Raw genomic sequence first — 25,480 nt, 5'->3', positions numbered from 1 at the left:
TCGTTCAGTCCGACCGCCCGCCCGGCGCAGAGAAGAAATAGGAAACGCGTACAACTGAACAGTTCCAGGCCACTTCGACCTCTCTATTTTTAGATCAGAGCATCACTGAGCTGATTTACTTAAAAATAAACAAAAAAATATGATTTTTTGATCGTCGACTGCACAAATCAGGTGTGTGTGTGTGTGTGTGTGTGTGTGTGTGTGTGTGTGCGCGCGCGCGCGCAAGGGCACACACGAGTTGCCTCCCGTCCGTCACTGCGAATAACGATGACGTATCTTGTGAGAATGCCTGCCGGGTTAAAGTCACTGATCTAAAAATAGAAATAGTATATATACATATCAGTGGGTTAAAGTATATGACAGGTTTAGAAATCGCTTTATGCTGGTCGAACTGTAATCAACATGTGTTACATGGTCAAAGTCCGGTCAATGCAAGGTTAACCTGTAAGCCACCAGCCCGGGGCCATTCTCTTTCCCCGTCAGATCGATGATGTCTGAAATTAAGTTTTTTACGTCATCAGTTCACGTGTAGTTTTTGAAAGTGTCGCAATTGAATTTGACTTTTTTTTCACGCAGTAATTCCAGTAATTCGCTTCACTTTTCCCTAAAGCCTGGTATATCTCGCATCGTCGGGGAAGGCCCGGGGTGGGGGGTGAGGGCGGGGTGTTGGGGGTGGGGGGCAGGGAGGTGAAGAAGGAATATTATTTTGTAGTCATTTCCAAACACAGTTTGGGCTTGCATGGTTGAACACAGCAGACTTAATTGTGGTATAGCTTATACATGTGGATAATCGAAGTATTTATTCGCGGTTTAAAACAAACAAGCAAACAAAAACAAACAAAAAACAACAACAACAAAACCAACAACATCGAGAATCAGTATCAGTAGCTCAAGGAGGCGTCACTGCGTTCGGACAAATGCATATACGCAACACCACATCTGCCAAGCAGATGCCTGACCAGCAGCGTAACCCAACGCGCTTTGTCAGGCCTTGAGAAAAAAGAAGAAAAAAGAAAGAAGTAAATGAATATCTAAATTAAAAAATAAAGGGATAAATTTGAAAAAAAAGAAAATAATAATAATAATGATAAAAAGAAAATAAAAAGAAAATAATGGTAATAAATAAACAAATAAATGTGAAACATACAGACACACATACACACACGCGCATGCATAACAGATATGCAACAAACATGCAGTTTCACAGATATGAAAGCACAAACAAATACACATAAACGTACACGAGCCCGGACACATGCACACAAACACACCATCTCCCAAATTGCCCTGGAACCCCCCCCCCCCCCCCCGCCCAACCACACTCATTCCTAGGCAACGCATCGCAGCTTCCACGGCACACACAAACACACTCACTTATACAAGCACACACACATACAGTACGCCCACACACACACTCACTTATACAAGCACACACACATACAGTACGCCCATACCCCCCTACACACAAATATACATACATACATATATATATATATATATATATATATATATATATATATAAGAACACCCGCACGTTCCAATATTCCGTTGCTCCCACAATAGACATGCTTACACACACACCTCATCCTCTACACACACACACACACACACACACATATACACGCACGTGCACAGAACTCTCCTGACACATGTGTACACTTACACACTCGCGCACGCACACACACATGCGCGCGCGCACACACACAGGCTGCCACTGATTGGCCGCAAGAGGGGTGGGAAAAGATCTCTGATGCCAAAAACGTGGCGTCTAAGTGTTGCTCAGTCTATTGTATTTGGAAAAGCCCACAGAGACTCTGTTCCGTTCTGAAGAAATTTGCGCAATGTTGGTTTGGAAATGATGCCGATATTCGTTTGATTTGCAAAGCATTGTGCTCTACCTTTCATGCTAGGCTTACGGCCGCTCCCTATCTCTACCTTTATTTCTTTGAGGCGATCGATAGTGTGATGGCCTTGTACCTGTTCTTTTTGGTATTCTTTGACTTTTCTGAGGATATCCGATTTTCCTGGATGTAGGCCGCTCGTTGCTGTTGCGTTATCAGCAAGTCTGTCAGCTCGCTCATTTCCCTTAACACCTGCATGTCCCGGGCAGTATGACCATGTAAGATTTTGAATCTGAAAGTTGCGCATTGCCTCATGACACTCTGGGCTTCCCATTCTACATTCGATTTTCTGTATGAGGTTAATTGAATCCGTTAGAATCATGGCATGTTGGTTTCCAGGCATATGGATAGATGATAGCCACTGGAGAGCATGTGTCACAGCTTCAACTTCCATCGTTATGCTGGAGGTTGTGACTTTGTAGGCAGCATTTTCTTCCCTAATTGTTTTTCCAACCAACCAGCACAGCAACAACAAAAACACATCATGAAGTCTGTAGAATGCATTTCAAGCTTCAGTCTGCGGCAAGGACGATTTAGCAGCGCGATTGGCGTCTCGTTCCTGGCTGTAATCAAATGATGCTTTCCCCAGATACCCAGCCCAGCTGTGGATGTCTCACAGGCAGCTTTCAGATGATCACATACAGGCTGGAACGCCACGTTAGTGTAACCAAAGGGATCTGATTCTACAATAATGAACGGTGGAAAGGGTTTCCGGGCAGGGAGGTGGGGGCGAGGGGAGGTTGTCTGACACTGGTGAAAGGGTCAGTAAACTAAGTACTTAGTACTAGTATCACTGTATGTGAGCAAGCTAGAGAGAGAGAGAGAGAGAGAGTGCACAGGAAGCACTTCAAGTCTGATATGATGAGCCCGATAAAAACCACACACAACACTCCCCTCCGTGCCTCTTCACAAAACTCATTCACGCGCGTGCATCCCAGGAACGCCGGTTGAAACACACAGACGTGCGCACGTGGCACCAAAAAAGTGACACTCGTGCATGACTGACGTAAGCTGCTCGTCACAAGCTGGCTTTTTCGAATGACACGCGCTCGATCATCCTATCATCTGAGCGATAAGCTTAATTATGAGCGAAGAAGGTCCAAGACGGACCACTAGAGGTATCCCGTGAGACCCAAAGTGCCATCATGATAACTATTTCCAGCCAGGAGGTCAAGATACCTTCCAACCCACGACTGACCTCTAGTCGACAGCGGCACAGAGAGAGAGAGAGAGAGAGAGAGAGAGGGCGGGGGGCGGGACTGAGAAGGAGGAGACAGATGAACGATTTCACGGCACACAAACACACTCTGACACAAACACACACACTCACGAGAGAGAGAGAGAGAGAGAGAGAGAGAGAGAGCGAGAGGGCGAGAGAGAGAGAGAGAGAGAGAGAGAGATGACTGGAACGATTGCACGGTGAAGAGAAGAGAGCTCTAGATCACTGGAGCGATTGCAACGACACGTAGATGACGTCAAGTGCGCGGATCCGATTACAGTGATGATGAAGTTCCGGCAAAACAGCTGATAGAAAAAAAAAAAAACAAAAAAAAACACAGGCAAAAAAACAACAACAACAAACAAAACAACCAAAAAGAACGGTCGCTGTCACAGACGTCAAACCTGTGAGACTCTGCCACAGCACTGGGAGTCAGAATAAGCTGCAGTGTTCTGACGTCATCACTGTACTTCCGGAAGTCATCAAGGGACCGGTAGGTGGCGTGACAATGTGGAAGGGCGGACATTATTATTGTTGTTATCTTGATGGAGTGTGTGACCTTCACCTCTCTTACCAGATGGGGGAAGAAGTAGAAGAAGAAAAAAAAAAAAAAAAAAAAAAAGAGGAAAAAAAAGCAAAAAAAGCTGAGAAAGAAAACGTTAACGGACTTAGAGCACTTGATCTGAGTTTGCCCTCCAAATGGGTTGAACGTAGTAGGCATCCTATTGGGTACAGGCACTAAGTTCACTGACAAGTATTCATGCATTTCACACACCGACAAAGGCTCCAAAGTGGGGGTTGTATGGGCGTGGCGTATCAATCACCAATTGAGGCTCGTTGAGTGTATTTTGCAGTTTTAGAAAATGACTGCCATGTCCATGTTTGTCTTTTCCACCACTTTACTCGCGTGTTATGCGCGTACATACAGACACGGACGTAGGCTGTGCACAGTCAGGCATACACACACACACACACACACACACACACACAGGTTTCTTCCCAGACAGACACACACACACACACACACACACACATACATGTACACACACACAGAGTTACAAACACACATACAGACACAGACTGATACGTCTACAAACGCACGCATTGACAAAGACAGACAGACACACATACTGGGGCTGGCTTTGGCTTAGAGGTACGACTGAGGGAGGCCAGTTGGGCTGCTACTAAAATGAAGACATCAATGAATTTATATATATAAATTTTTTTTTAAAAACAACTGGGAATTAGGTTGCTGGGCATTTTCAAAATCCCGCTGGCCAGATGGTTCCGTTATTTCTGAAGGTTCCGGTCGACCAGGATGCTCTTAAGACATGTAGCCAGGGCACAATGGTACAAATACACACATACACACTCACACAAACACACGCACATACACAAACGTACACACGCGCGTACACGCACGCACACAAACATACGCAATGTGTAACGCATTCCTGCACCAGATACGGTGGCTTTCCAAGTCTGCTTCTATGCATCCCTGTACTTCGGGCGCAAATGTATGAGGGCAGGGGCGGCGGGTATATCATTTCCCACTATACAGTAGATAACACAGATGTTTCTTCGACCACCACCAACAGTAAAAACAACAACAACAACAACACACACACACACACTGGCAACTGGTGTCCTGACTATCTGGGCCAGAATTTGATTACAGTGGAGAGTGTTTTGCCAAAGTGACATCCCCACTCTCTCGGCCAAGAGGACAGTCGGCGTCGGGATGGTTCCCAAAGGCCAGATAGCCTCCAAGGCTGCAGCACTGAGAGCCAGTGCAATCCTGCCTCCTAGTTTGAGAGTCCTCCTTCAGAAAAAACTGAGCTGTAAATGACTTCCCATTGCAATGGAGAAACCATTGATCATACAGCTTTCGTTTTGCTGCTGGCCCAGCTGTAAGCTTATGTCAATCTGATGCACACACACATACACACACACACACACACACACACACACATCCACAGTGTCACGATCTTTTGACACGGGCGTCTGCACGTCCGACTTCAGAGTAGTCCAAGGGTTACGTTTCTCCTTGCCCCCCGTCGTGTGCACTGCACCTCAACTGCTGTAGAGGAAAGGGGGGAAGAGGGGGGAAGATGGTGATGGCTGGGAGGGAGGGCGGATTGGGGGAGGGGGGTCGGGCTGGAAGGGGGAGGGGGTGATGTCTCAGGTTCGCTTCCCCTCAAGTCGTTGTGTTGTGTGCTTGAAGGGCGTTGTCACTATTTACTATGACGTGAAAGGTTATGACGTGTGTGTAGCATTTGTGTATGCGTGTATGTGTGTGTCTTTCTGTTTGTGCGCGCGTGCGTGCGTACGTGTGCGTGTATGTGTGTGTAATACACAAACACCGGCACACAAACATACACACACACACAACACATACACACACAGACGCACAGTACATACACACACAGACGCACAGTGTCACGATCTCTTGGGGGGTGGGGTGGTGATGTCTCGGGTCCGATTCCCCTCAATAACAAAGTCATTGTGCAGGGCGTTGTAATGTTATCATTGTGTGAAAGGTTATGATATGTGCGTGTAGTATTTGTGTTTGCGCGTGCGTGCGTGCGTGCGTGCGCGCGTGTGTGTGTGTGTGTGTGTGTGTGTGTGTGTGTGTGTGTGTGTGTGTGTGTGTGTGTGTGTGCGTACATGCGTGTGTGCCGGTGTTTGAGTGTGTAGTAAGTTGAGAGCGAGAGAGAGAGCAATTAATTTTTCACAGAACTTTAACAAAATATGTAATGGCTGAGGGCAATGATGGAGTCTTCAGTGATCGTCTTCTGAATGTAGATTTACACTCCGGTGAAGAATTCACTGAGGACCAGGGTCAAAGACATGTCATACATATTTCAGGCATGGCTCATAACGGAAAAGGAGACAGATCCAGCATCACCCAACAGAGTAAGACAATGGTCTTTGACCGTTCCGGGATGGTGCCTTCAGTCGGAGGGAGGAACTGGAAAGATGATGTTGTCTCAAGAAGAACGAAGAGAACAGGCAGGCGTGTGTATTTTCAAAGAGTTTAGAAAAAAAACAAAGGCGAAGTGTATTGCCAGCCCCGAGTGTTACGGTGGAGGAAAGACGGGGGTTGTTTGTGTCATTGTTAACAGCCTCAGGTGGTCTGAAGGGTTTTTTGTTGTTTTGGTTTTTAACGCCTTGAACACAAGCCATGCATGCAGCCGAGGTCTGCTCACCTTTATCTTATGTGACTGTAGAGGAGAAACACATAAGGACGGTCCCAGTTACCGAGCGGTTAAAGCGTTGGTCTTTCGATCTCGTGGTGGTCCTTGGTTCCATCCCGGTAAAACAGACTTCACAAAAAAGTTAAGGATCTAATGTACACGTCCACGAGTCTATGGCAACTTCTAACTTGTTACTCTTAACATAATATGCACACGTCATTGTTCTTTTGTTTGCTTTGTTGTTTTTCCCGTGTGTGTGTGTGTGTGTGTGTGTGTGTGTGTGTGTGCGCGCGCGCGAGCGTATGTGTTTGTGTGTATTATCATGTGAATGTAAGTGTGTCGAGAATGTATGAGCACGTATACGAGTTAAGTGTGCATGCTGGTGCACATGTCTTCGTGCATGGATCTCTCTCTCTTTCTGTGTGTGTGTGTGTGTGTGTGTGTGTATGTGTGTGTGTGTGTGTGTGCTAGTATGTGAGTGTGTGTTGAGAGTGCATGTGTACGAGGACATGTGTACGAGTATGTGTGTATACGATTGAGTGTGCATGTATACGTGCATGCATGCGCGCGCGCGCGTGTGTGTGTGTGTGTACGTGCGTGCGTGCATGCGAGCGTGCGTGTCCGTGTGTGCGTGTACAAGTGTTGGGGGTCAGACAGCCACTGAAAACAATTAGCTCTCAGCAACCTTTTTCTCACGTTCTGGGCCACAGTAACAATAAGCAACAAAACAATGCTTTGGCGGCCATGTGTACGTACGCTGAGAGCGTTGCGGTGAATTGGGAGAGAGCCATCAACCCGACCATCATCCACCATCTTCCGAACTCTCTCGAGTTGAAACACTGAGCAATTACCGAACATGCCCCTACGCTACTACAGGCTTCTGTGAGAACACTCGCACTGAAGGAGATTTGATTCCGGTGGCACAAGAGCGGGCTTGAGTTTCTATTTTACGTCTCGGCACTTCACTCTTATTATTAAGGAGGAGGTAACATTTGTACATTCGTGCTCCGTCAGTTTGACTAGTGGACACATCTCTTCCTGGGAGAGAAGGGGGAGGGGAAGGGGGAGGGGGAGGGGGGGGAGAAGAAAAGTACAGTAACAGGAGTCATCAGAGTGTGAGTCAGTGTATGACAGAGAGAGAGAGCGAGAGAGAAACAGATCGAGACAGAGACAGAGAGAGACAAAGACAGAATCACTGAGAGAGAGAGAGACAAAGAGAATCACAGAGAGAGAGAGAGAGAGAGAGAGAGAGAAAGACAGAATCACAGAGAGAGAGGATGAGAGAGAGAGAGAGAGAGAGAGAGAGAGAGAGAGAGAGAAATGAACAGACATACAGACTCAAACACATGTAGCGAGATTTGCCTCTGCTGTGTCTGAGCACTTGGGTGGGAAAAGTAGCATAGAAAATGCTGGTTTACATATAAACAGACAAGACTTTAAAACAAAAACGTTCTTTTGTTCAATAATCAAATTTTATTGTAATATTTTCTTTGCAAAGTTTAAAGAAAATAAGAGTAAATCACAGCCCAGTATGTGACTAAATCATAAAGACGGCGATGTAGAGAATATATGTGTTTGGAAAAAAACAAAACAAAAAATCCCCAACTAAAAAAGGTAAAAAAGAAAGAAGACATTCCATTATACAGTGTGAGAAAGAATATTACCGAGTTGAAAAAATTAAAATATTGTATTTTTTTCCCATCACAACTAATATCATCGATCAAGTTCTCTGCTCTCAGTGATTAATCAAAATTATTTCAAATAAAAGGAAGCGAGTACAACTTTAAATCAAAAAAACATGCCAAAGCTATTTCAAATTAAAGCATGCCAACTTAGAGAAAACAACAGCTTACATTATTTAAAATAGAAACATGCCAATTTAGAAAACAACTAAAAACAATATATTGAAACATCAATCATTTAAAATAAAAGCATGCCAGTTTAGAAAACCGCTTACATTATGTTAAGACAACTATTATTGAAAATAAAAGCATGCCAACTTAGAAAACAGTTGCTTAAGTTATTTTCACAACAAACTCCCATAACAGATGCATCTGATTCCATCAGTGATAAAATGGCAAGTCTCAAAAAGACACTATGTTTTGATGCAGAGAGAGAAAGAGAAAGAGAGAGAGAGAGAGACAGACAGACAGAGACAGAGAGAGACAGAGAGTGAATGACAGTTTATTCAATGAGGCCATGGCCCTATTTGAAGGGGTGATTACATGTTTTGTATGAATACATCTACACAAGAATATAACCTTACTACATGCTGACACAAACAAAAGTGTGTGTGTGTGTGTGTGTGTGTGTGTGTGTGTGTGTGTGTGTGAGAGAGAGAGAGAGAGAGAGAGAGAGAGAGAGTGAGAGAGAGAGAGACACACACACACACTGAGTGAGAGGGAGGAAGAGGTAGAGAGGTGGGAGAGAGAGAAAGAATAAGACATTTATATCAGCATCTGTTCATAACAAGAGCTCCTGATGTATTTCCATAATCACTAAACCTTTCAGTATTCCAGATCAGCTATTTCAATGCCTGGCCTATTTTGGTATTTTATAGGTTAGTTTTATCCTCTCCAGCAGTACAAATAAAATGATATAGTAACAACAAAACTTAAAAATGACAGCAAACAGCACTAGAACATGAAACACTCATATTCTCTCTCTGTGTGATACATGCGCACACACATCATCATGGAAGTCCGTAGTGAATAAAAAAAATGTCAGTGGCTCTGGAGACAACACAGCCCAAAGACAGATGCACAAATGTAAGCACACTGTGTGCAGGCAATAGCACATGATGGGTCTTGGCTGGTCTCTTTGCCAGACTGACGCTTCTGGTCAAGGACCTGAAGACGTCTCTCCTCTCCACCTGAGCTCCCTTGTATACAGCCAGTTGCCACGCTCTCTCTCTCTCTCTCTCTCTCTCTCTCTCTCTCACACACACACATGCTCACAAACACACAGTTGTTCTGACCCTCAAAACTGCAATTCACGAAAAATCATTTGGCATTCCATATCTGAAACACACAATAAATATCTGTTCTTGGGGCCTTTACTACTCTGCCTAATACTATGAATGACAAAAAACAAGAGTGCTGTATCGCTTCGAACAGAAACAGAACTGCCTTTGAACACCTTTTCTCACTTACTCAGTCCTGCCTACATCGAAGACTTTTGTGTCAAAAAAAGACCCTGACCTAATGGGTGAATACCATTAAGCTGTAGATCTAAAACTCATTGCCTTTACTACTGCTTGTAAGAAAGAAGACAGACAGGACAACCATGGATCTTCACAGCATCGTACATTATCAAACCCATCAATGATCCCTGTAACAACCCCCCAGGCCCCCCCCAAAAAAAGAAAAAAAAAAAGAGAACTGTTTTAGAATACTGTGGCCACACATGTTGTAATCACTTATGGTTGAATCTCAATTCTCTGAGCAACTTTCTCAAACAGTTGGATGCTTAAACACAATGATACATTTGTTGTATCAAAACAGGCAATACTGACGCCAATTTTTTTTTCTTGGCAACAGTGAAAGATAAGCAATCCCCAGAACAATGAAAAACATCAACCCAACATAAAACACTTACACCTGCTATGCATCAGTTCATGCTGTGGTGACTCATCATGCTAACATTTAGGAGCTTCAGGTGAAATATGTTACAATGTACAACATTATTTGTAAACTGTAACATACCCCTTTCAAAATTCAATCATAAAACAGGAAACAACAGTCAAACAAGGAGAACAAACGAAAAAACAATTCAGCAGAAACAAAAATGTTCCACAAAATCCAGGTGTTGGTAGAGTAATACAATATCAATAAATTAATAAACGAAATCATTTCATAATTTCAAGATAAACTGGGATATATGCAGGCACAGTTACATAACAGAGAAAAGTTACCAGGCACATTTTGTTTTGTGTCACAGCAGTTAAGGTTAAAAAAAAAGAAAGAAAAAGAAAAAGAAACGATAAACATACTTCAGCTACTATACATGACAACAGGTGTGACATGACAAACAAATTTGTATACAACTGAAGTCAAATATATCTATATAGTGTTTCCACAAAAGAAAACAGCAAACCTGAAATAAAACTCACATGTTTACCAATATTACATGTTTTTCTTTTGTTACACTGAAGGCTGATCAGTCACTAAGTGTGTTTCATTACTCACTGGGTTCTCCATAAAATAGTGAGAATAATCACAGGAACAAACAGAAACATCATTTGCAAAAACACAACAGACACTTCAAAAATCAGTCGTCTTTTGGTTTAATTTTAAAAATCATACAGCCTTGGATTTTCCTCGTACCCATCCTGCAACCACACACACACACACACACACACACACAAACACACAAACACACACAACCAACAATGAACTGATTAGTTTCTGCAAGGATAGTTCACCCAGTTTGCAAAACAACTGTGGCTGCCTAACTACTATGCTACAGCACTCTATTGAAGTCTATGACATTCTGCATTTCTCCTTTCGAGAAAAAAAAAAGAAGAAAAAAAAAGAGGAATGGTGGTATACTGCTGTGGAATTATGTAAAATGGAGGATTTCCAAGAGAAAAATGTATCACAAAACGCAAATGGTGACATGCAGGATAAGAAATTAACTTATCTTTGACTGACTTTGTGCCATATCTAACACCGAATCAGAAAAAGATGCAATGTTTTTTTTGTGCTTTTTTCTTTTTAATTCTAATTCAAATAAAAATTTTTAAAAAGTTTTTATTTCAGGTGATCACCTTATTTTTGACAAAAGAAAGATGACCAATGAGGGATTCACCACATGTACAGTTTTGAGAACATCCTACATCATTAACCATGAATTGTCTTGTATTACCAATGTAAACATTTAGGACTAAGCAACGAGTTCTTTCTCTCACAAACATTTTGTGCAGAATGAAACATGTACAAATATCCTCTCTAACCTCACACACACAAACGCAAGCACAAGCACACACATACACAATTCTGTGTGCACACACACAAACTCACCATATAAACAAACAAAAACATCCCTATTGATGTGATCTTTTGCAACTGATCCTTTTAAAAGTGCCAGAGAACTTTCCCTGTTACAGAAAAGAAAGACAAAAAACTAAGACACCCCCCCCCCCATCCGCCCCCCACCCATCTAAAACAACAACAACAAAAAACAATAACAAAGAACCTCACCAAAACCACACACAAACTCTGGCATAAAACAAACAGAAAAAATCCTAAAGAAAACAATGACAAGGCAGCCTTTTTGATTAAAAAAAAAAAAGAAGAAAAAAAGAAACCAGAAAAACACTAATGTACACCATACAAACTAGCACAACACTCCCGAAAAACAACAACAAACAAAAACAACAACCCATAAAAACCAGCCAAACAAACAAACAAAAACATCCAACAAACAAAAAAACCAATCTCACAGAACTGCCCTCTCAAAAGATTCCAACCTCTGTGCTCAGGATGATAGTAAAATATATACACATTATTTAGTTAAAAAAAAAAAAAAAAAATCTAAACTGAAATAAGGCCACAGAACAAGCTCACTGTATCTACATACACACATTCATGCATATGTACAGACTTACAATGACTGGCACATTTTTTCATGTTGGCCTGTTAGCAATACACAGGCACAGATTCTATATCAAACTTCAGATAAAACCAAAAATCTGAGGAGAAAAAAAACATCAACAGTTTGAGACGTTTTATCACAGCTCTTCAAGACTTGCATAAATTCCCACCCCATGACATTTCAGTTTACTTGGCATGAAGATGATGCATACTTTCAAAGTTAGAGTTAGTATTTTCATTTAATAGAAACAATGATAATAATGCTAGGAATGAAAGCTATAGTGGGACTGTATGCATAATATGTGTAGCAGGACATGATATAGAATGAGCCATCTTTGAAATGCTCTCACTACACAGCCTGATCAGAACAGTTGTACGTCTATGTGTAACGTGTAACAGAATGATCATGAACAGCTGTGTGTAAGTGTAACATATGTGTAACAGAATGATCATGAACAGCTGTGTGTGCAACTGGATAAACTGAACAGCTGTATGTATCAGCATGCACTTCCAACAGGGTGGCACGTGTGTAACACAGTGGAGATATTTGGCCAACCATTCCTGTAACACTTTTACGACAGACCTCAATGACAACAGCAGGAATTGTGTAGCCTTCCTTAATCGGAAGGCTCTAAAAACACAGCATTTCCACAACAATCCACCAACATATAGGGAAAAACCATGTGTTCATCACATCACACTTTCCTTTTTGACAAACTGTGACAGGGAAACTCCTCACCACACAGTAAGCCACAGGGCATTTATTCTGCTGTGATCATCTCTGTCACCGTCACAACACAATGAGCAACTGCAACACCATTCTATATTAATACTGGCATTATATTATTTACAGAAATGGCTACATGAAGTACAAAAGGGCTTTATATTGTGAATATTTATGTATGAAAAAATCAGAATCATTAAGCGATGGGACTCTTCAAACAAGATTTTATTTCTTCAATAAATCTATCAATGAAACCAAAATTTACAATAAGAAAAAAATGGTTATGCCATTTTTGTACATGACAAAATCAACACACCAAAAGTGTCAAATAATAATAACACTAAAAAATCTAACTGAAAAGGCAAAAACAAACATAAAGCAAATGAGAACTGTACTGCATACATGTAAATCTCTGCCAGAACAACCAGGAAGAGAAGGACGGAATGAGCTCAGCAGTAAAGACCCAAAAAGTCTACAATACACTGACTGGATGGCAACTTGGGACCTGTCCTTAAAAAAAGCCCAAAAACAAAAAACTTGATCATCCAACCAGTGGGTGGGGGAGAAGTCACCCCGGTTAAGTCCCCAAAATACTGAATGGATGGAAAATTAGACGCCTGTCTCCCCACCTCCCCCCAAAAAACAAAACCCCAATCAAAACCAAACCAACAAACCTGTCCTGGGGTGAGGGAGAAGCCCCCACAGGGCCCCCAAAATACTGACTGTATGGGAAATTGGGACCTGTTGCAAAAACCAAACCAAGAAAACAAAAATAGGAAAAAAAAAAACCCCAACCACTGATCAATTCACAGGGTGGGGACAAGTCACCCCAAAAGTCCTCCCAAATACTGACCAGATGAAAACTGGGACCTGTGCTACTCCCCCTGCCCCGCTCCCACCCTCCCCCCCGCCCAACAAAAATACCCCCCCCCCTGCAAATAAAAAGACAACCCTTCACAGTTGCACTCGCCTCATATATATATATATATATCACAGTCATGCTCATCAAGCGCATCATCGTCATCTCTCCCTCCTGTCAACAGTCCTCACTCGCTACCTCACATACTCACCCACCCACTCCACACCCCACATGCCCCCCTACTCAAGCAAGCTATTTGACAAACTTCTTGGAGAAGCCAGCAGGCTGGGGCAGAGGCTTGGAGGGGTTGAGGTTGTTGTCATGGAGGGGAGAGTTGGGCAGGGGGTCCAGCCGTTGCTGACTGCTGGTGGTGCTGCTGGAGGCCAGGGAGGGGGCGCTCATGTGCTTGGAGGGCGGTCCCTTGTCCCCTTTCTTCCTCGGCTGGGGACGGCGTGTGGTGCAGGGGGAAAGAACAGAAATGGTTGCAAATGGTATTAGTAAATGAAATATCATGAACTGTGATTAAAACAGAATTGTTGAATAATAAAATTTTGATCAACAGCCAGAAGCTTAAAAACCCCAATATTTTCCAAATAAAAATGAAGCAGCACACATTTCAAAAAGTTGAATAAATGATACACTACTCAATTTTGATCAAAAGCACATACTTAAAAAAAAATTCCTGTTATAAAAATGCACAAACTAAAAACTGTTCCTGTAAAATAAAACTACACACACTTAAAATAAAAAATGAAAAGAAGGAAAGAAGAATCAAATGCTTTGCAAAAAGCGCAAAGTTTTCCTTCAGTTCTTTCTAATCAACCTCTGTGTCACTGTGTCTCAACTGCAGGACATACACAAACACAAACACAGAGAGTAAGAAACAGTCAAGCAGACACAAATAAACAGAAAGTGGGACAGAAGGGGTGATGAGAGAGAAACGGAGAGGAGGACAGTGGATGAGTCAGAGAGAAAGTGAGAAGTATGTGAACATAAGGCATGACTGTGTGGATATTACACCATACGTCTTTTGGTACTGTACTGACGGGCGCAATAGCCGAGTGGTTAAAGCGTTGGACTGTCAATCTGAGGGTCCCGGCTTCGAATCACGGTGACGGCGCCTGGTGGGTAAAGGGTGGAGATTTTTACGATCTCCCAGGTCAACATATGTGCAGACCTGCTAGTGCCTGAACCCCATTCGTGTGTATATGCAAGCAGAAGATCAAATACGCACGTTAAAGATCCTGTAATCCATGTCAGCGTTCGGTGGGTTATGGAAACAAGAACATACCCAGCATGCACACCCCCGAAAACGGAGTATGGCTGGCTACATGGCGGGGTAAAAACGGTCATACACGTAAAAGCCCACTCGTGTGCATACGAGTGAACGCAGAAGAAGAAGGTACTGTACTTCTGTTAATCTTCAATTGTAAGAGTTGTTTGTTAAAGCACTGGTGTTGTTTCTGCAATGCATGATGTGCAGAAAGAAATGTAAAAGTAACTCTTACATAATCATCTTCCACTGAGCCTACTATAATGGTTTACATAGGCATGAGAAGTTGTAACTGTATGCAACATCTATACCACAGAAAATAAAATCCTAAACAACAATTAAAACAAACAAACAAACTAACAAAAAAAAAAAAAAAAAAAAAAAAAAAAAAAACAACCAACCAAACAAAAAACTAATAGAACCTGTGATAAAATGTAAGTGATACTCAAAGAGTCACAAAGAGCCCACACGGACATATCACAAACAGACATGGTCATGCTGTGTTCAGGGCCTGACCTTGGCAGTGAGTGGGTTGAGGACGCCGACGTTGGGAGCGGTGTTAAAGACCTTGTTGAAGTTGGTCTCCCTGTTCACCAGTTCCAGCTGATAAAACCTCTTCTCATCCTGAACACAAAACACGTCCCTTTCTGAACACACACCACATCTCATCCTGAACACACAACACCACATCTCATCCTGATCACACAACACCACATCTCATCCTGAACACACAACACATCTCATCCTGAACACACAACACATCTCATCCTGATCTCACAACACATCTCATCCTGATCTCACAGCACATCTCATCCTGAACACACAACATATCTCATCCTGATCTCACAACACATCTCATCCTGATCTCACAACACATCTCATCCTGAACACATCCTGATCACACAACACACAACACATCTCATTTAGCCTTATTTTCACAGAAGGCAGGGGAAACACAGTTGAACACAGTCAGATGGTCAAATTTCATTCTGCAAGGCCTGCTCAGTCACTATGCTGGATGTAAGCAGAGGCTGAGGTGTCTCTGAAACTTCTTTAAAGCAACTGCATGTACTTGTACATTTCTATTGAGAGATTGTACTGGCTCAGGTCTCAGCCAGATGAAATGCACAGTATATTGGATGGTCCACACTCAACACAACACCTTCACAGACACTGAAACTGTCTGGATTTTACTGATCATTCCCATCCTAATCTCTCTCTGAGCATGACCTACAACTGAATCCAGTATGCAAACCTCCTAGATTAGCTCTCTCGATACGAACGGCGAAAGAGACGACGTTAACAGCGTTTCACCCCAACTACCACCATCAGAATATTGCAAGCGGAAGGCTCTTATACTGAAGATGTGAATGTTGACAAAGAATACCACAATTCTGACGACGGAAGCTAAAGGTTGGGTCATTGAGACACCCACTGGACATCCGAGGGGTCTGTGTAGAGGAGAAGAGAGGACTGGCCATACTGAGTGAGTTAGAAATTAGTTCATGTTTATTATGCGGGGTTGTTATTATTACTTTAAAAAAATTCATTTAAATTACATGACCTAACCCCCTCCCCCATCATCCCTACTCCCCCTTGGCCTTCTCTTCCCACATTTCTGTGTGCTGGTTTTTCTGTCATCCTGAAAATCCTGATACTGTAGAACCATCATGCCTGTGAACTCAGTTTAAGTGCTCCCCTGTTTGCCTGAGAGCAGAGAACGCTGGGGTGTTGATGAGGCTGGTTGGGTGGACACTTACAATGAGTTGCTTGACCCTCATCTCCTTCTCCTGCAGCTCCTCCCTCAGCTGCTGGATCAGCTCCAGGTCCTCAGGGCGGGAGTCCCTCTGACTGTACCGCTCCTCCGCCTCTGCCAGCCTGCACACATCATTGTGACAGGCACAGGTATACACAGGTCAGCTTGTTGTCACTTGGTTACTGACAGTGGCAATGGATAAACACTTGAGTGATAATGCATGAGGAAAAAGTTATGTGATTCTTGCTGTACCATGTTTCTGTAGTGTTGATGGCAACATCACTGCTCATCTACAAAACAGTTGTGTTTATTTCTGTCCTTGCAAAGAAGATTCTCTTCTTTTGATTTATACAGTATTTTAAGAAAATGCACAAATCAGTCACTACAAATTAATAATTAATCTTGAAACAACAGTCATGTCATTCACTATTAAGTATTGATTGTTCTTGATACTACTGGCAGACACCATCTTCATACTGATCTCTGAACAGCTAAGCACCATCGGCAGTATCTGGAGAAAACCACACAGGGATAACAACCAAACACACAGCTCTCCCAGATCCCTTATTTTCTGTCTAAAGTTAAAAAAACACAAAAACACACAACAAAAGCACAGACGGTGGCTGCACTCAAAAGCTGCCAACAAAACACAAGTGTGGGCACTCACATGATCTGGAGCTCTGAGATCTTGTCCTTGAGCAGTTCCTGGGCAGAGTTGAACTGAGCTACCATCTCCTGGCTTTCCTGCAGGTGGTCGGCAGCCTGGTTGTCTAGGGCATGCTTGTGTTCACGCTTCAAACGGTCCTCCATTTGCCTGCAAGATGCCAGAGGGCAGAGGACTGTAAGTCATCAGACGGTATTTGTGTGTACAGGTATGTAACAGTGCACAACTTGGTAGAGTTGAGTTTCATGACTTACTGGCAATCAGCTCTTAAGGTCAAGCTGTTCTGGGCATGGGCCTTGGTTCGGTGAGGGTTGATCTGATCGAGGGGATGAGTCATGAGTGTACATGTATAGTTGTGGTGTGTTAGGCTGACGTGTGTTTGTCTTCCACGTTGAATGTCACGTAAAACTCACTGCATATGAAATGATACACTTAACAGATTCTCTAACGACACAACTAAAAGCATCTGTAAAAATGACACAGAAAAAAAAGCCAAAATCTGGAATACAACAGAGAAACCCCACACCAATATCTGTAAAATGACACACAGAACCCCCTCCCCACCAAAAAAAAGACAAAAAAAACAAACAAACCCAAAACAAAAAAACAAAAAACAACTCCCCCCCCCCCCCCCCAACCAAAATCTGCAAAACCACAGAGAAAACCCCACACCAATATCTGTAAAATGACACACAACCTCCTCCCACCTCCACTCCACCCAAAAAACAACATAAAATAAAATCCTCCAAAATCTGCAATACAACAGAGAAAACAGAAAAACCCACACCAATATCTGTAAAATACACACACAAGACCCCCCCCCCCCCCCCCCCCCCCCCCCCCCCGCAACCTGCAAAAACATAACAAAACACTGAGGAAACCTCACCAAAATCTGTTAAACAACACACATAAAAAAAACCCCTAAAACAAAGCAACAACTAAAAACCAACAACCACTCACCGCATCTGCTCCTTCATCTCCTTCTGCACCCTGTGCGTGTCGCCGTCCTTGTCAGTGATGGTCCTGTTGAGGGCCAGGATGGAGGCCTGCAGGCGCTTCAACTCCTCCTTCAGCTTCACAATGTGCGTCTCTCGCTGGCTTATCTCCTCCTGAAGCTCCTCCATGCGCAGCTGATGGTCTCGCTCCTGTCCGACATGGTCCGCAGGGAGGGAGACAGTTAATTCGGGAAGTTTTGTCAAGGAGGTAAGTTTACCTGGTGGTACTTCACACAACCCCCATCCCCCCCGCCCCCTCTGCCCTCCACACCTCTCCCTCCAAATGGTTTACAGGGAGTTAGTTAGTGGAGCTGTCTGGGGGGGTAAGTTTACCTGGTAGTTCTTCTCACTCATGCTTCTCCCTCTGAATGTCATACAGGGATTTAGTTCATGGAGTTGTCAGGGAGTGGGGGTAGTTTACCTGGTAGTACCCCCCACACTCCCCAGTGCCTCCATCCAACCATAGCCACAATGTATTCTTATGAATCGACGGTTATATGTTAAAGGTCCCATAGCCTTTTATGGTCACTGGGCAGTGAATTCATATCCACTGTGCCTAAGGCTTGACACAGGAAGGTGGGGCCCAATCCTTTCCTTCCACGATTTTAACCTTCCCCCTCCAAGTCAGGTACCTATCAAGACCAAGGCGGAGTGAGGAAAAGTGGAGAAGAGTACCTTTCCAAAGGACACAATACCATGATGAAATGGGGCCTTGAACCCTGATCACTGGTGAACACTGGATCAGAATGCCAATGCCTTACTGATCTGCCACAGCACATCCTGAATTTATGGGGGGGGGGGGGGGGGGGGGGGGAGAGATGGAGACACACACACACACACACAACATGACAGAGACTGTGTGGAGGCAGTGACCTTTTGCTTGGAGATCTCCACAGCCCTCTCCAGTTCCATGCGGGCAGTACGTATCTCTGACCCGTGAGACTTCCGCAGCTTCTCCATCTGGGCTTCTAGGTTCTGCTGCAGTTCTGCCCTCAGTTCCTCTGGAGATGGGGAAAACACACAGATGGAGTGAAACAGAAGGAGAAAGGGTGATTCACAAACCACAGAAAAATCACTGACAGACTTTTGGTTCCTATACAGGCTGACTGATTGACTAACCGATTTGACAAGAAGAGCTGCCATTTCTTGACCTGTCCAATCTTTCAATGAATAATACAATAATAAATAACAATGATATTAATAATAACATACATATAGCATCTTTCCTCACATGCAGCTTAATGTGCTTTACATGAGCACACATGCACCCCCCCCCACCCCCGCCACACACACATACAGTTTTTAGGCATGAACAGAGTCCAAAGAGAAGCGTAGACTGAAAGGGAAAAGAAATTCACACCGTTTGGGGAGAGAAAGAGAAATAAAATCTACCCAAAGGATTTTCTATCAACTAAAGGAACAGAAAGAATACATTTTAATTTCTCGTTTAACCCCATTTTCAGTTTCCTGAAAGTCAGCATGCGTGTGTGTGCGTGTGTGCGTGTGTACGTTTTATCATTGGCACATTCCATTTATCTTTGAATACTGTTAATTTTCAACAACTTTTCCCCATTTTTGATATTGATTGATAGTGTTCTGGTGTTAATTTTTAAAAACTATCCCACCCCCACCATTTTGATGCTGACTGACAGTGCTCTGGGTTCCTGCACTGGGGAAGTAGAGTGCAGCTCTGTACTGTTATCAATACTGTTCATCAGCGACAAAGAGCTGCGTTTGTCCCTGCTCTGCCTCATAGTGTTCCATCACCCACCATCAACCGCATGTGTGCTTCTGACTTTGGGCTCTGAAGCCACATGCACCTCCACCAATGACTGCACAGTGCACTGTCACCATCATCCTTGGTTCCTCAGGCACACTGATCAGACCAGTACTGTCATTACTATTTTCGCTGAAGAAAAAGAACAGAGTTCAGAACAGTGGATCCACAGTGCATTATTACCCTGCTGGGATTTGAACCTGTCCTCAGCCTCCCTGAGCTGCATCTTGAGCTGCTGGCTGTGAGTCTCCTGTGCAGTCTGCATGGCCAGTTTGTGGGCAGTCATCTGGGCCTCCATGTCCTCCCTGTGGACCTTCGTCAGCTGCTGCTCTTGCTCCTGCACCACACAGCCAACGGGGCCCGTCAGAAAGGTTTGAGGCAGTGACAGTGAATCTTCCTTGCTTTAGCCTGGGTTCAAGGATGCCTGGGTTCAAGGTGGTGGGTGTGGGGGTGGTTCTCTGTATATGTGTGTGTGTTTGTGTGTGTGTGTGTGTGTGTGTGTGTGTGTGTGTGTGTGTGTGTGTGTGTGTGTGCGTGTGTGTGTGTGTGTGTGTCTGTGTGTGTGCATGTTCATATGTGTGTCAGTGTCACTGTGCTTTTATGCCCAAGTGTGCATGCATGTGTGTGTGTATGTGTGTATGCGTGTGTGTGTGTAGACGGTGAAAAGATCTATCTCCAATGTGAACACAGCTTTCATTTTTTTATCATCAAACATATTGTTTAAATATGTAGCATTTTTCTCTCTCACATACACAGGTAAACAAAAAAACAACAACAAAAACATACTTTATTCAACAAATTAAAAAAAATAAAATAAAAGGCAGGCAAACAAACAGACACAAACACACAACCAAAACCACTCACAAACCTTCCCCAACCCACCCCCACCCCCACCACACACCCCAAAACCCCTTACCGCTTTCTCCTTGTCCTTCTGTTCCACGGTTGCCTGCAGGGCAAGGCGGTGGGCCTCCTCCAGCTCTTTGATCTTGAGGGCGTAGTCCTCAGCACTCTTCACCATCTCTGCCTGCAGCTGGGCTCTCTCCGCCTCCAGCTCTGCCCGCAGCTGGTTCTGTGCCTCCTCTGAGCTGCTGTGGGCCTTGTCCAACCTGGCCCGCAACTCTGACAGCTGCACAGCAAAGAACAAGGTTTGTGGTTGTTGGTTTTTTCATTTTAAAAAAATATATTTTTGGCATTTCTGAAGGTGTATGTATGTTCAGTTCAGTTCAGTGTAGGTTCAGTTCGATTTAGTTACTCAAGGAGGTGTCACTGCGTTCGGACAAATCCATATATGTTACACCACATCTGCTGAGCAGATACCTGACCATGCAGTGTAACCCAATGCGTTTACCCAGGCCTTCAAGGTGTAGGAGAAAGAGGGTAAAGGCCACAGAGATGAGATGCTTCTGAAAACTCCTAGGCATCTCCTACACAGGTGACATCACCAATAGAGAAGTGAGAAACACAGCCAGGCAAACCATTGGATCTTATAAAGATTTCCTCATTGCAGTGAAGAGACTGGAGTGGTACTGGCACATCTCACTATCACTGTATCAGCAGGGCCAACCAAGACAGTCCAGCAACGGACAGTGGAAGGAAGGGGAAGGAGAGGCAGACAGAAGAGATGGGAGGACAATATCCCAAAATGGGCAGGCCTGAAGCAGACCAACACCCTGAGAGAACTGAGAAACACCCTGAGAGAACTGAGAAACACCCTGAGAGAATTGAGAAACACCCTGAGAGAACTGAGAGAATTGAGAAACACCCTGAGAGAATTGAGAAACACCCTGAGAGAATTGAGAAACACCCTGAGAGAACTGAGAAACACCCTGAGAGAACTGAGAAACACCCTGAGAGAATTGAGAAACACCCTGAGAGAACTGAGAAACACCCTGAGAGAATCGAGAAACACCCTGAGAGAACTGAGAAACACCCTGAGAGAACTGAGAAACACCCTGAGAGAATAGAGAAACACCCTGAGAGAATTGAGAAACACCCTGAGAGAATTGGAGAAACACCCTGAGAGAATTGAGAAACACCCTGAGAGAATTGGAGAAACACCCTGAGAGAACTGAGAAACACCCTGAGAGAACTGAGAGAATTGAGAAACACCCTGAGAGAACTGAGAGAATTGAGAAACACCCTGAGAGAACTGAGAAACACCCTGAGAGAATTGAGAAACACCCTGAGAGAACTGAGAGAATTGAGAAACACCCTGAGAGAATTGAGAAACACCCTGAGAGAACTGAGAGAACTGAGAAACACCCTGAGAGAACTGAGAAACACCCTGAGAGAACTGAGAAACACCCTGAGAGAACTGAGAAACACCCTGAGAGAACTGAGAAATACAGAGAGATGGGGGAGAGGGCTGGTTGCCAGGTCATCATCAGTAGTGCCCTTAAAGAGACTACAGGATAAAAGAAGATAAAAAAGAAGATAATGTAAAATCATTTTCTAACACTTCCTTTCTGTTTTTCTTTTTCACATGAATGGTTGAAACATCTAGGGGAATTTGATTCAATAAGTGAGTTTTTAAGTTTTTATTTTATTTATTTATTTTTTTTTACCAGGTTGATTGTCAGCTTCACTTCATTTTCATGGCCAGCACGTGCCAAGTTAATCTTCATGTTCCCCTAACCTGCCCTTTCCGTGCACATTAAAAAACAACAAGGCAACAAAAACGGCTGTTACACCTGGCTGTATCCTCCAGCAAAGAGCATCTTGACAGCTACACCTTTATCATCCTCTACACCCCCAGAATGGCGTGAAAGGGCATAAAACATTTTTTATTACTCTTCTTAAAAACCAGGGAAAATGACAGTAGTGGCACTGCATTATGAACAAGTACTCTTAAAAATGCCTTCCAAAACTCTAAAACTGACATTTAAAAAACAAAGGAGAACGCAAATGCGCCTCTCTTTCCAGCCATGCATTCAACACAGTGCAATACCAGGCAAAGCAACGCAAGTACCCAAACACTCCATCACTAAAAAAGCAAGACATCATATAAAATAGCTGTCATTATGAACGCCAATCCAAATCATCAACCAAACACTGAACGGAGGACACGTGTGCATGCATTCACACCCCCACACATAGAACAAACTCACCTCCACACATGCTATGATAAATCAAACCTATACTCAAACATTGAAACAGAAAAAAAACAAACAGCAACAACAACAAAAACCAACAGACATTGTGAAGCCATTCAGCACTGTGTCATCACCCAGGAACAAATGAGCTACAGCTGTGAGAGCAGGGTGACACACTCCCTGTTGCTATCAGGCCCCTTGCTGGATGAAAAATGACAGAAGACCCCTTTCCTCTGAACCCCACACCTCTGTGGCCCACAGATAAAGAACAGGGGTAATTTGACATGCTGCTCCCTTCAGCCAATATATGGCACCCCCTTAAGCCTTAGCAGCAGGGGGGAGCCCCAAACCTGAAAATCCCTGATGGCAGATCCCATCTGTACCAGCCCAGTGCAGCCTTATCTCAAATTGACCTATCTTTGGGGGGTGGGGGAGTGTGGGGGGGGAATTTACAGGGAATTAGGAGATGTGTGGAAGGGATGATGTATGTCTGTCAATGCGTAACAGCTACTGTTCGTTGTATTGGCAGCATTACGGTAAACTTGATGATGTTGTAAGTGAACAACTTAAGCTGCAAGCAAAGTGTTTTTTCTGGGATGGAAGTTGTCTTCATCCCTATTGAACTCCTCTTTTTCTTTTCCTTTCCCTTTAAAAAAAAAAAAATCACACTTAGACTAATAAATGTAATAAGCTTATGAGAGCAACCAGTACCTAAGAATTCCAGTGTCAGAACTGTTTTATGAAAAAGGACTGGCAAACAGAAGAAACTGTTAACAAAGGGTACCACTGCAAAAGGGTCAGAACAAGACCTGCCAAACAAAGTAAAAACTGATCACTTATCTATTCCACTCATTTTTTTCCACATACACAGCAGATCATTAATCTTATGGAGTAGAATGGGGACAAACTGATCTGCAATTTGTTTTCTTAAGGTGTATAATTCTCATTATTCAATCACTTAATCATATGCAAAGATGATGAGCATATGTCTTTTTTCATTACTGAAACACTAAGAATTTAACTAATTAAAAATTAGAACATCTGTGTCTATTTTTGTTGTTAGCATTCATGGAAAGAAGCAGCAAGACTCAGAGCAGAAAATGATTAAATGCTTAATTATCTGCAAAGTTGATGAGCATTTTTTCCCCCAATAAACCAAAACACTGTGTAATTAATATAAAAAAAAATAACAGAACCTGAATCAAACAGTATCATCAATCATACCATGGCGGAACAACTGTTGTCTGTATCTCCCTAGGCCTGACTGATCTATGTGTCTATTTTTGTTGTTTTCATTAACGGTGAGAAGACAGAGGAAAAAAATCATTAAATGTCCCCCACCCCACTCCCCCTCCAAATTCTTCTTCCCTTCCTCAGCCTCACCTGTCGGTTGAGCTGCGTCATACGGTTTTCGAAACTGGCCCGTTCAGCTGCGTGAGCCTCTTCCTTCAGTTTTGAAAGCTGCTCCAGCGCTGCTCGTTTCTCGTCGTCCTTCTGGGCCGTTAGCTCCTGACGTAGCTTGCTGCACTCCATCCTGATTAATCACATCTTAAATCAGTACTATCGTCATCAGTATGATGATCATCATAATCATCATCACTAACATCATCACTATTACCATCATTAATATGAATATGTTACTGGAAAATGTATTACATAACTACAAATATATTATGAATATATTTCTACAATACATATCACATAAATACAAAATATTTCATAAAAAAAAGACAAAAAAGAGACAGGATTCTAATGTAAACAATTTTAATGTTTTCGCTGAATGGACGGTTGTTTCCAGGACATGGAAAACTCTGTTCCCTTCTTTTGCATGAGAAGCTCCACCCCTGACCTGATGAATGGTGTTTTAACACCTGTAATACATTCTGCTCCAAAGGTTAAGGGGTTAACAGGTAAGGCACAGGAGGTGTAACTCACTGACTGGCTAGCAAATCAATGATACGGAGATGGACTGGTGGAGGGAGCATGGGGACGAGGACAGGACCTCCTCTGATATGTGCACTGCTGAGGTTTTGTGATGAATATGTGTGGTAAGTATTATGGTGAATATGATGATTGATTTTTTTGTGTATGTACATTTTATTTGAATGTTTGCACATGCTGAACAGTGAATATCAGTCTGTACCTGTGCATAGATTTGTTTGCACATGCTGAACAGTGAATATCTGTCTGTACCTGTGCATAGATTTGTTTGCACATGCTGAACAGTGAATATCTGTCTGTACCTGTGCATAGATTTGTTTGCACATGCTGAACAGTGAATATCTGTCTGTACCTGTGCATAGATAATAAACCTGTCATGGGTCTTGAGTGTATGAACATAAATTAGTGTTTGAGTGTTTGGTTGGATGTCTGCGCAGGGTTTTGCATATGAGCTTTTGTATTTAAATGCATGTTTTACACATCTA

The 25,480-nt window shown here is 43.2% G+C and overlaps 1 protein-coding gene across 1 annotated transcript in view; it reads right to left on the bottom strand.

The window, feature by feature from the left end:
- Nucleotides 1-11,598: 11,598 nt before the first annotated feature.
- Nucleotides 11,599-25,480, bottom strand: part of LOC143274973 (protein FAM184A-like) — an 86,395-nt gene continuing 72,513 nt past the window's right edge. Inside the window, exons 11-19 of the mRNA XM_076579004.1 lie at nucleotides 24,438-24,588; nucleotides 20,876-21,088; nucleotides 20,143-20,296; nucleotides 19,056-19,183; nucleotides 18,148-18,332; nucleotides 17,191-17,337; nucleotides 16,528-16,645; nucleotides 15,284-15,391; nucleotides 11,599-13,935 (exon numbers count right to left, since the gene is read on the bottom strand). Of these exons, the coding sequence (XP_076435119.1) occupies nucleotides 13,747-13,935; nucleotides 15,284-15,391; nucleotides 16,528-16,645; nucleotides 17,191-17,337; nucleotides 18,148-18,332; nucleotides 19,056-19,183; nucleotides 20,143-20,296; nucleotides 20,876-21,088; nucleotides 24,438-24,588 (1,393 nt within the window). The 3' untranslated portion in view covers nucleotides 11,599-13,746. The remainder of the gene's footprint in view (nucleotides 13,936-15,283; nucleotides 15,392-16,527; nucleotides 16,646-17,190; nucleotides 17,338-18,147; nucleotides 18,333-19,055; nucleotides 19,184-20,142; nucleotides 20,297-20,875; nucleotides 21,089-24,437; nucleotides 24,589-25,480) is intronic.

The sequence above is a fragment of the Babylonia areolata genome, chromosome 2, assembly GCF_041734735.1.
Source record: "Babylonia areolata isolate BAREFJ2019XMU chromosome 2, ASM4173473v1, whole genome shotgun sequence".
NCBI classification, from domain to species: domain Eukaryota; kingdom Metazoa; phylum Mollusca; class Gastropoda; order Neogastropoda; family Buccinidae; genus Babylonia; species Babylonia areolata.
This window is presented reverse-complemented; position numbering and strand designations above follow the sequence as displayed.